The sequence below is a fragment of the Talpa europaea genome, assembly GCF_964194135.1.
Source record: "Talpa europaea genome assembly, chromosome: 7".
Taxonomy (NCBI): domain Eukaryota; kingdom Metazoa; phylum Chordata; class Mammalia; order Eulipotyphla; family Talpidae; genus Talpa; species Talpa europaea.
In genome coordinates this window covers 86231163-86243008 of record NC_140074.1, presented here as the reverse complement: position 1 = coordinate 86243008, position 11846 = coordinate 86231163, and the positions used below count along the sequence as shown (strand labels likewise).

General features: G+C 44.8%; 1 protein-coding gene across 1 annotated transcript in view; it reads left to right on the top strand.

Moving 5' to 3' along the window:
• Positions 1-325: 325 nt before the first annotated feature.
• Positions 326-11846, top strand: part of YWHAE (tyrosine 3-monooxygenase/tryptophan 5-monooxygenase activation protein epsilon) — a gene marked incomplete at its 5' end in the record, with an annotated part of 40108 nt that continues 28587 nt past the window's right edge. The window contains one exon of the mRNA XM_084236155.1: positions 326-389. Coding sequence (XP_084092281.1) covers positions 326-389 — 64 coding nt within the window. The remainder of the gene's footprint in view (positions 390-11846) is intronic.

Below are 11846 nucleotides of genomic sequence, written 5' to 3'. Positions count from 1 at the left end.
GCTTCCAGGCTCCCAGATCCATCCGGGTTGCTCTCCCTTCAGTCGCAGTTCCCGCCTTGGCCCTGGGGCGCCCGCTGAGCCCAAGGAGGAGGGGCGTCTAGCCGGTCCCAGCCTCTTCAGGCGCGGAGCTCCCGGTCCCGCCCCCCGCGCCAGTTGCCAGGGAGCGGTTGCCATAGAGCTGAGCAGTTGTCCGCGTGCGCAGGCGGAAGTCCCGGATTGAGGCGCCGCCATTTTTGCTGCCCGGACGCGGAGCAAGAGGCTGAGAGAGTCGGAGACGCTATCCGCTTCCATCCGTCGCGCAGACCCTGCCGGAGCCGCTGCCGCTATGGATGATCGGGAGGATCTGGTGTACCAGGCGAAGCTGGCCGAGCAGGCTGAGCGATACGACGGTGAGTTGGGGGGGCAGTGGGGGGCTGGAATTCTCGGACCCTCTGCCGCCGCCCACGGAGGCCGGGAGCAGTAGACAAAATGGCGGCATCGACTCCGAGTCTGGCTCGGGGACGTGGATTCGGGAAGCAGGAACTGACCTGTGGGCTCTCGAAGCGGTGGGAGGCTCCAGGCTCAGCAGATTTACCCCCTCGGCGTCTTCAGCTGTAGACTCTTGTGAACCTGGAGGCTTAGGCGTTGGGGTGGAGGAGTTGGTTGTAAAATGGCGGCTGGAGGGAGGGCGAGTCCTGGGGCGGGGGAGGGGGAGGAGATAGCGGGTGATGTCTCCGGGCGAGCAATCCCCAGGGGAGCTTCTGGGCCAGTCTTGGGGTGTGGATAACAATTGGATGAGGTGATGGGTGAAGAAACACCCGCCACATGGGGCAGAGTGGCGACTGGGAGCTGTAGCGCGGGCGCCTTTCAAGGAAATATGGCGGGTGGGGGCGGTGGCTTTTCCCCGGAGGCCCAATGTGGGGCGGCGGCTGTGGAGTCTCACAAAGGAGAACCCTTGTGAACCGAGGGCTTCCTTGAGCTTGTGGTGGGGGGCAGTCTTGCATGAGGTTGGGAGAGGGCACAGTAGGAATCACTGCAGTTCATCTTTGGGCGGAGGCCAGCTGAAATGTTGCGATCGAATTTCTTTCCCGTAGGCCAGTAGACCTTTTACTGAGGTTTTTTGGGGGCTTTACGTTCAACCTTTTTCTGGGGAGATCTAGAAAAATCTCACTCAGGTTCACTCACGTTCACTTTCCTCGGGCTTATCCTGGAGAGATTGAAGTTCCTGTAATCATTTTCTGGCCCCATAAGCTCTGGGTTCTGTGGATAGACCCTGAGCAGGAAACAAGGAGACATGACTCTGTAGTCCCTGTAATTCAGTCTTCAAGTTTGTGAAAATGGCTTTTCCTTCTTACACGCACCGTTATGACAAATTGAAGGACCTGTTGAAAAATAAAGTTATTTGAAATAACATTTAGTGACTATTTTTTAGTTGACTCCCGGGGCTTGGAATGCATGTTCGTACTTCATCGGGTGCTTAACCTATCCCAAGCACTCAACTGAGGCGTGGGTTTTTGCGTTTAGGAACAGAGGAGCTCAGTAGAGCCTGTTTGCTTTTTTCCATTTTGAGTAAACGGTTTTATGTACAGATGTGGACATTTCTTCTTTGTTCATTGCTGCTGTTCCCCTAAAGGTCGTTAAGACATAGTTCAGAACTTTATCAAAATAGCCATTGTGTCTGTTTAGTCAGTCCCATCCCAGGCTGCTTATTTGAATTTTCCCCTCATCTCCATTTTGGATCTAGGTCCTTGGATTATCCCACCGTTCGTTAAGATGTAGTATAAAAACAATCGTATGTGGTTTCTGTGCTTTTGTAGGGTGAGACGTGAGACCTGGTTGGAGTTGAGTGCTGTTGATTCTTAATTTTTATTAATTGCTTAAGTCACTTTTCAAAAATGATTTGTAGCGCCCTGGCGTTTCTTGGATGTCAGTTGGGTCGTTATGTTTAGCCTCAAGGCCACTCTTAATGTATCATAAGTTTGGATTCAGAAATTTGAAAATTAGAAAAGCCTCAAACTTAGAAAACTCAAACTTAGGGAAAGGTGCTGCACCAAGTTTTAGATTTGTGAAGTCTAAAATTGTTATTTGCATTGAACAAGGTTTCTGTTGGGAAGGGAATAAGATGGGGAAGTACAGTTCAAGGTCAGGTTTGTCTTTTTTTCAGTGTTTAAAAATCAGACAAGTGTAGGTGTGCTTGTAATGGAAGTTTTTTCCCCCCTGCGTCCCTCTCATGCCCCCAATAGGTTCCCCTTTTAATCTGCCGCTGTCCTTGGGAGGAAATTAAAAATTCTACTGGAACATGCTTTGTTTTCTATGGGAATTTAGATTGTGAGTAGACTTGTGAAGACCAAAAAGAATGTGGAGGAAGGTTTTATTTACTTTTTTAATTAACTTCCTTAATAAAAATTGATTTGCAAGCTCACGTTTAGTGATTTTTGGAGTTGAGTCCTGAAGGTTTTTGACCAAAGCTCTTGGTTATTTTAGTAATACGCTGTAGAAAGAGGCACATCACTACATTGCTAAACATTAGGATCTCATTCAGGAACTAAATGGAAAGGTAATATGAATTCTATTAGGTGGGGAGGAACTTTATGATTGCTGGGCATAATACAGGGTGGGATTTATTGGAGAGCGGAAGACTCCCCAAGAATCAGCTTCAACCTTTGTCCATTTTTATTGGATGCAGTGATTTAGCTTTGTAGTAAAAAAAAAAAAATGATTCCACAGTTTTAGTCATCAAAATATATCAGGTGTGGGAAATGGGAGAAGGTGAGCAGCAATTTGAATGGTTTGATTTTGGGTACTTGGATGTAAATTATTTCTGTCTGTTCCTGCCAGCAGTACCTTCCTTTCTTTGCATGCTGTGTTCAGCCTAACTTAATCTTCCTTTAACTCAGTGCTGGGGAGTTGGACCAGTTCATATGGATTATTTAGTGATGCTGGAGGAAGAACTAAGCTATAAAAGGACAATTTTGGGTTGCAGATAGGAAATACTGAATTTTGGGGCTAGAACTCTTCACCTTGATGATTAAATCTAGTCTTACCACTTAAGTCAGTAGATTAAGAAATAGGAAATAGTTTTTATTTTATTTGCAGCCATTTTATAAGCAAATCTATCACCTTTTAGCATTCCTGAACCAAATCTTACATTTCCATCTATATCAAGTACATTACAGAAAACCGGGGAATATATATAGATAGGGAAAAATGAGCGCTTTTCATATTTTTTGAAAGTAGAGTATCAGTATACACTACATTTAGATTTGTTAGGGATAATGGCTGATTTTCTTTTTTCTCACTTTCTGCTGAGGATTGGGTCCATGAAAGCTTTGATGGTCATTTTTGGTTCACTCTGTGAATGCATCAACAAGAGTCAGTTTAGTGTCACTTGAGAACTGTCCTTTTAAAACTACATTGTTCTCTTTTCTGGCTTACTCTGGCAGACAAAGAAGGGTGTGAGGCATGTTTTGCATTAAATCCTCACTATCTTTTAGGAAAAAATGGGTAACAGTAAATTGATTAGTAAATTCAAAAGCAGATTGTCAGTTTTTCAACTATAACCGGTAATTTTTTTTTTTTTTAAGATTTATTTACGGGCCTCCCCGGTGGCGCAGCGGTTGAGCGCTGGGTTGCGAAGCTGCCCGCGGCCTCTGCGGCCCCGGTTCGATCCCCGGCTGCTCCCCGGCCACCGGAGGAGGGTCCCATGTGGCGCGCAGACCTCTCCTGCGGCCCGCTGCTCCCCTCAGCAGTGTGCTTCGGTCCTTCTGCCTGCTCTGCTCCCCGCTCTGGCTCTGGTGAATTCTCTCACCCTCCTGCGCTTCTGACTGTACCTAGTGCATGTATAAACAAAACAAACAAACAAACAAAATAAATAAATAAAACATGCCTCTAAAAAAAATGAAGATTTATTTACTTATACATGCAAGAGCTGGGGTACAGGCCAGAGATGGCGGGGGCGGGGGGTGGTGGTGAGAGGATCCACCAGAGACAGAGTGGGGAACAGAGCAGGTGGAATGACTGAAATGCACTGCTGAGGGGAGCAGCAGGCAAGACAGGAGAGGTCTGTGCCATGTGGGCAGCTCCCTGGCTGGCCAGGGATCTAACTCGTGCTGCAGAGTCTGCGGATTACCTCAGAGTGCAGTGCTTAACCCCTTGGGCCACCAGGGAGGCCCTACTTTTTTTTTTTTTTTTAAGATTTATTTATTTATACAAGAACTGGGTCAGAGGCACGGTAGGGTGAGAAAATTCACCAGAGACAGAGCAGGGAGCAGAACAGGCAGATGGACTGAAGACACTGCTGAGGGGAGCAGCAGGTGAGGCAGGAGAGATCTACTGCGCCATGTGGGTAGCTCCCTGGTCGGCCGGGAATCGAACTCGTGCTGCAGTGGCTGCAGACATCTTCATAGGTTGCGTCTTAACCCCTGTGCCACCAGGGAAGCCCTATAACCAGTAATACTTTTTATTGCTATTTCAATTAATGCTGAAATTGCTATTTTAATTAGTGGACTTAACCTTATTGAATTTCTGTTTTTCCTGTCTAAACATAAGCAGAATTGTGCAATAAATGCAGTTTTAAAAATCTTACAGGTAGGTCCTTCCTGGTGGCCTAGGGGTTGTCTCAGCACTATCCACCTATGGCTTAAGTGCTTGAGTTTGATCCCAGCCAGGGAACGAATCCACATATGGTGAAGCAGACCTCTCCTGTTACTTCAGTAGATCTGCCTGTTCTGCTCCCCACTCTGTCTCTGGTTAATCTTGTTCCCCACCTCTGGCCTATACCCCAGTTCTTATATGCCCCCCCCCCAAAAAAAAAAAGAAATCCTACAGGTAGCTTCTAGTCTCACTATTTAAAGCAAATACTCTTTTTTGTGTATACTTTAGACTTTCATGTATTATTGGATATATTTTAGTCTGTTGGCTTACCATACAGTGGAATATGAGATCACACATCATTGCAATTTGAGGTGATGGGTAAATTTTTATTATGGTGGGTATTCATAGGCATGTTTTTCACTTTTATATGAGAATATCTCAATTTCCATTCTGGTATGAGGGAGGTAAACATAGCAGGTATTAAATTGAGCAAATTTTGGATTTGTAAGTATAGGCAAACATACTAAACATCCATACAGACAAAAAGGTTTTCATATTTGTTCTATAACTTGGTCAAAGGAACATAAAATACTGAAAAAAGGGGGCTCCCTGGTGGCACAAGGGGTTAAGATGCAGCACTATGAAGCTGTTGGCAGCCACTGCAGCACAAGTTTGATCCCTGGCCAGGAAGGTGACCCGCATGGCGTAGCAGACCTCTCCTGACTCGACCGCTGTTCCCTTCAGCAGTGTATTTCAGTCAGTCTGCCTGTTCTGTTCCCTGCTGTCTCTGGTGAATCCTCTCATTTCCCTCACGCCCCCACTCCTTTGGCCTCTACCCTAGTTCTTCTATGCATAAATAAATCTTTAAGGAAAAAAATTGAAAAAAGTTTTTTCCACTTTAGGTTGGTGTAGCAAGTGAAATTTCAGCCCAGTAAAATAATGCATCTGATTTTACAAATCAGTTTTAGAAGCAGATCTGAAAGTAAGATTTTTTTTTTTAAAGAGTGTTTTAAGGATGACAGGAATGTTTAAGAAAAATGGGTATTAAACAGTAATGATAGGCTCAAAGTAAAGGTTAAGTTTTAATTTTTTAAAGATTTATTTATGCATACAAGAGCTGGGGTGCAGGCCAGAGATGCGGGTGGTGCGAGGAGTCACCAGAGACAGTGGGGAACAGAACAGGCAGACTGACTGAAATACACTGCTGAGGGGAGCAGTGGGCAAGACAGGAGAGGTCTGCTGTGCCATGTGGATAGTTCCCTGGCTGGCCGGGTATCTTAACTGGTGCTGCAGTGGCTGTGGATAGCTTCATAGGTTGTGTCTTAACGCCTTGCACCACCAGGGAGGCCCAAGGTTAATTTTTTAAAGTATATAATGCCATATTTATATTGAACTTTTTTTTTTTTTTAAAGATTTATCCATGGGGCCTCCCTGGTGGCGCAGGGATTAAGCACAGCGCTATGAAGCAATTTGCAGCCTCTGCAGCATAAGTTCGATCCCCAGCCAGCTAGGGAGCAACCCACGTGGCGCAGCAGACCTCTTCATGCACATGAGAACTGGGGTACAGGCCAGAGGTGCTGGGGGTGGTGGTGAGAGGATTCACCAGAGACAGTGGGGAGCAGAACAGGCAGATGTACTGAAATACACTGCTGAGGGGAGCAGCAGGTGAGACAGGAGAGGTCTGCTGCACCATGTGGGTTGCTCCCTGGCCTGGCGGGGATTGAACTCGTACTGCAGTGGCTGTGGATAGCTTCATAGCTCTGTGTTTAACCCCTGCACCACCAGGGAGGCCCACAATTTTTGTCTTAATGAATACAACTCATAACTGATAGATGTAGTCATAAAACTTTGAGGGGGAAAGTTGGCAAATGATGTGCAGATGTGTGAAACAGTAGCCTAGATGTCAAACTGTATTAAGGTGAGGTGAGGAATAGCAACAAAAACTTGTTTTTGCTGTTTTTTGCAATGGGCAACTAATAGTTTGATACAGTTTCATGTTGATACATCCAAGTTGAAAATTGGTTTGCTAACATAACTTTGATTTTGAGTTTAAATAGTCACATCAGTCATGTCCCTAGGAACAATTTGAGAGACTCCTTAAAATTTACTGAATTGTAGTAACAATTGCCATAATAATAAAAGGGTCATAATTTTTTGAAATCAGAATGCTTTAAAATGACTATATCAACAATAGGCTTAAACTGGGATTATCCTGCAAACTTGCCCTATGTTCATCCTACCAAAGAGCATTTGTTACTATCAGTAATGTCCATTTTATTGTATTGTATTGTATAGATTTATTTATTCATGCATACAAGAACCAGGGTACAGGCCAGATGTGCGGGAGGGTGAGAGGATTTACCAGAGCCAGAGTGGGGAATAGAACAGGCAGATCAGTCATGTCCTTTATTTTTTTTTTTTATTTTTTTTTTATAGAGGCATGTTTTATTTATTTGTTTGTTTGTTTGTTTTGTTTATACATGCACTGGGCACAGTCAGAAGCGCGGGAGGGTGAGAGAATTCACCAGAGCCAGAGCGGGGAGCAGAGCAGGCAGAAGGACCAAAGTACACTGCTGAGGGGAGCAGTGGGCGGCAGGAGAGGTCTGCGCGCCATGTGGGACCCTCCTCTGGTGGCCAAGGAGCAGCCTGGGATCGAACCCGCGCTGCAGAGGCTGCGGGCAGCTTCGCAACCCAGCGCTCAACCGCTGCGCCACCGTGGAGGCCCTCAGTCATGTCCTTTAGATATAAAAGTTCCCTAAACTTTATCCATTTCTAACACAGGAAGTATCTTAGCTTTAAGTCCCTACAAGATTGCTTTTCTTTTTCAAATGATTTTAACATTTGTCAGAACATAAGACAAAGACTTAAAGGGAATGATTTCTTCCTTCCAGTTTCCTCCTTTCAAATGTGAAGGGAAAAAAGTCAAGGCTATAGTAATTGCTGAAAATAGTTCACTGGCATATCAGATAGTCACTCTGACAATGTCAAAGCTTAGGACGCTGGTTTTGTTATGTCTACCTTGCCTTAGATCTGTATTTTAAAATGCGGTAGATTTTTGTACTAATAAATTTGTCCTAAGACATTTTAAGAGTCTGACTACTCATACCTTGTTAAGACCATTCTGTTTAGAATACTGAATCCTGTATAGATTAGAAAACATAATGGCCATGATTCTAGTTCAGCTTTTGAAATTTAGTCTTGAATATATTACTTTTCTAGTGATTGATCGCAAGAGCTGTACAGATCTCTCATTGCTAGACGTGATTTGGGATCAGTTAGAATTTTACCTAGTGAAAGGTGTACGAAATGTGTTTAACTACCTCATTTATGTATGTAATTTGAAGGCTGTATCAGATAAGGGAAGTTATGACTTTTATACTTCCGATGTGTAATATAAAGGCTTTGGAGTTTGAATTCCTCTTTTATAATGGGGATTAATGATACCTGCCTTGTTTGCTAATTTATAGGACTATATGAAATTGTGGGGTCTGAATTGGAGATTGTAATACTAACCTAAGTACTATTGTGAACAATTCTAATGTGAAGTCAAATAAGTTTTTTTTTTTTTAAAGATTTATTTATTTATGCATACAAGAACTGGGACACAGGTCAGAGGTGTGGGGGTGAGAGGATTCACCAGAGAGAGTGGGGAGCAGAACAGGCAGATGTACTGCAATACACTGCTGAGGGGAGCTGCGGGAGAGATAGGAGAGGTCTGCTGCTCCATGTGGGTAGCTCCCTGGCTGGCCTGGGATTGAACTTGTGCTGCAGAGGCTGCTGATAGCTTCACAGTGCTATGCTTAACCCTTTGCGTCAACAGGGAGGCCCAATATATATATATTTTTTAAGATTTATTTATTTATACAAACATTGGGTACAGTCAGAAGTGCGGGAGGGTGAGAGAATTTACCAAGCCAGAGCGGGGAGCAGAGCAGGCAGAAGGATTGAGGTACACTGCTGAGGGGAGCAGCGGGCGGCAGGAGAGGTCTGCGTGCCATGTGGGACTCTCCTCCGGTGGCTGGGGAGCAGCTGGGGATCGAACCGGCGCTGCAGAGGCTGTGGGCAGTGCACCACCTGGGAGGCCCCCAAGATTCTTTTTATTAGCATTCATTAATGCCAAATACTTTGCAGAGTAGGCTTTATTCCCCCACAATTTAAAAGTATTAATATAAATACTGAAAACATTTTATTTATGCATGCAGGAACTGCTGGGGTCCACTCCAGAGGTGTGTGTGAGGGGTAAGAGGATTCACTAGAGACAGAGCAGGGAGCAGACCAGGCAGATCTACTGAAATAAACTGCTGAGGGGAGAAGCAGGCGAGACAGGAGAGTTCTGCTGAGCCATGTGGGTTAGCTCCCTGACTTGGGGTTGGAACTCATGTCACAGTGGCTGGCTATAGCTTGATAGCGCTGAGACTATAACCCTGTGCCATCAGGGAGGCCCTAAATACTGAAAATTAGATGAGTTTTTTTTTTTTAAGATTTATTTATTTATTTATACAGGCACTGGGTATAGTCAGAAGCACTTGAGGGTGAGAGAATTCGCCAGAGCCAGAGTGGAGAGCATAATAGGCCGACTGACGAAGTACATTGCTGGGGGGAGCAGTGGGCGGCAGGAGAGGTCTATTCGCCATGTGGGACCCTCGCCCCGCAGCTGGGGATCGAACCAGTGCTGCAGAGGCTGTGGGCAGCTTCACAACCCAGCACTCAACCGCTGCGCCACTGGGGAGGCCCTCGAGGTTTTTTTTTTTTTTTTTTTTTAAGATTTATTTATGCATACAAGAACTGGGGTCCAGGCCAAAGGTGTGGGGTGAAGGGATGAGAGGAGTCACCAGAAACAGAGTGGGGAACAGAACAGGTGGATTGATTGAAATACACTGCTGAGGCAAGCAGCGGGTGACACAGCAGAAGTCTGCTGTGCCTTGTAGGCCACCTCCCAGGCTGTGAATCGAACATTGCTGCAGTGGCTGCGGATAGGATAGCTTCATAGTGCTGCGTCTTCACCCCTTGGGCCGCCTGGGAGAACCCTTTTGGTCTTTTTTTATTTTTTATTTTTTTGGTGGGACCCTCGCTGGCGGCCAGGGAAGGAACCGGCACTGCAGAGGCTGCAGGCAGCCTCGCAGCCCAGCGCTCAACTGCTGCGCCACCAGGGGAGGGCCTGGTCTTCATTTTTAAGTGATGTGTTCCAAAAGAAAACTTTTTTTGTTTCATTTTTTAAAAAAAAGATTTATTTATGCATACAAGAACTGGGGTCCAGGGCAGAGGTGTGGGGGGTTAGAGGATTCACCAGGCAGAGCAGGGAGCAGAACAGGTGGACCCACTGAAATATACTGCTGAGGGGAGCATCGGGGGAGACAGGAAAGGTCTGCTGAACCATGTGGGTTAGTTCCCTGTCTGGGGATAGCTTGATAGCCCTGAGACTTTAACCCCTGCGCCAACAGGGAGACCCTCATTTTCTCTCAAGTTCTGTAAAATTTGTAAAAGTTATTGAAACTTACTGCTCTTTCCCCATACTTCAGTGTCTTAAATCGTTTACCTCCTCATCCTTTTACTTTCTACCTTTAACTTCCTTTGAACCTCATCTTGGTTTTCTTGTATCTATGAACTTGTTTCACTGCCATGCTGATGGGGAGTGTCTTAACTTCTAAAAGAAGTAATATATCTTGGAGTGAGAGGTCTTTAAAAAAAAATCCTTACGGGCCTCCCCGGTGGCGCAGCGGTTGAGCGCTGGGTTGCGAAGCTGCCCGCAGCCTCTGCGGCGCCGGTTCGATCCCCGGCTGCTCCCCGGCCACCAGAGGAGGGTCCCATGTGGCGCGCAGACTTCTCCTGCTGCCCGCTGCTCCCCTCAGCAGTGTACTTTGGTCCTTCTGCCTGCTCTGCTCCCGGCTCTGGCTCTGGGGAATTCTCTCACCCTCCCGCGCTTCTGACTGTACCCAGTGCTTGTGTAAATAAATAAAAATAAATCTTTAAAAAAAAAAATTCTCTTAAAAAAAAAAATCCTTAAATATTGAGACTGATGGGTCACTTCTGCACTCAGAATTGTGGAAATCTGGGTAAAAGACCATTTTGGTGTTCAACCTAGCAGAAGCTTATTAGGAAGGTTTCAGAGTTTTTTGAGAGGCTAAACAAAGAGTGGCATCAGTTTTTAGGCTGGTACACGAGGAAGAAAAATTGTATGTACTTCAGTGTCAAGACTACTGTGTTTTGAAAAACCTTAATATTCAGAGTAATAAAAGTAAGTTGCATATGAATTTTACAAATACATATTGAGGTCCAATTATGTACCAGGCACTATTCTAGACATTTGGTGTCTATCAGTAAACAAAATACACGGGGATCTCTTTAAGGAGCTTCTAGTCTAGTGAATTTATAAATGCTTTTAAAATAATTCTGTTACTATGTTTTAATTAAGGGTAATTAAGAATTCGCTTGAATTGGTGGATATTGATATGCTATAACATTGGGCAGTATGGTAGATGGTCCCTCTCTCATATCCAATACAGTAGAAAGTTACATGATTTCTTCATTGACTAATGGTGTCAAGTGGTGCTAGCAAATTGAAAAATACAGTGAAAAAGTTTTCGCTGATTCTGATAATAGAATTCTACAATATAATGCAGTCTCTTTGACCACTATGCCATGTACTTTTCAACATTCTTTAAATCTTCAGTAACAGGGCTTCCCTGGTGGCGCAGGTGGTTGAGCCCCACACTGTGAAGCTGTCCGCAGCCTCTGCAGCATGGGTTCGATCCCGGTCGGCTGGCGAGAATCCCACATGGTGAAACAGACCTCTCCTGTCTTGCCTGCTGCTCCCCTCAGCAGTGTATTTTTTCAGTCTGCCTGTTCTGTTCCCCACTCTGTCTCCAGTGAATCCTCTCACCCTCCCACGTATCTAGCCTGTACCCCGGTTCTTGTATAAAAATAAATCTTTAAATCTTCAGTAACAACCCTACAAAGTAGGGTATAAATGAAGACCCTTAGGTAAGGTGACAACAGATACTGAGTAAATTCCCCTAGGAGACAGCTCAGTCTGTTTCATTATGAAGCTGATATTTTTCGATTGTTGTATCAGTATAGATTTTAATTTTATAACATTTTAAAAGTTAACTTTGATCGACGTTGGCTTAATTTCTCTTTATAGTATTATTATCACCTTTTACATATGAGGACAGAATGGTATTTATTTAGGTTGAGTATATTTTCTAGTGGTGAGGTAACAAGAAGATAGTAGATTAAGTAGTGGGCCAGAGGTCATTAAATTTAGCAGAGATCTG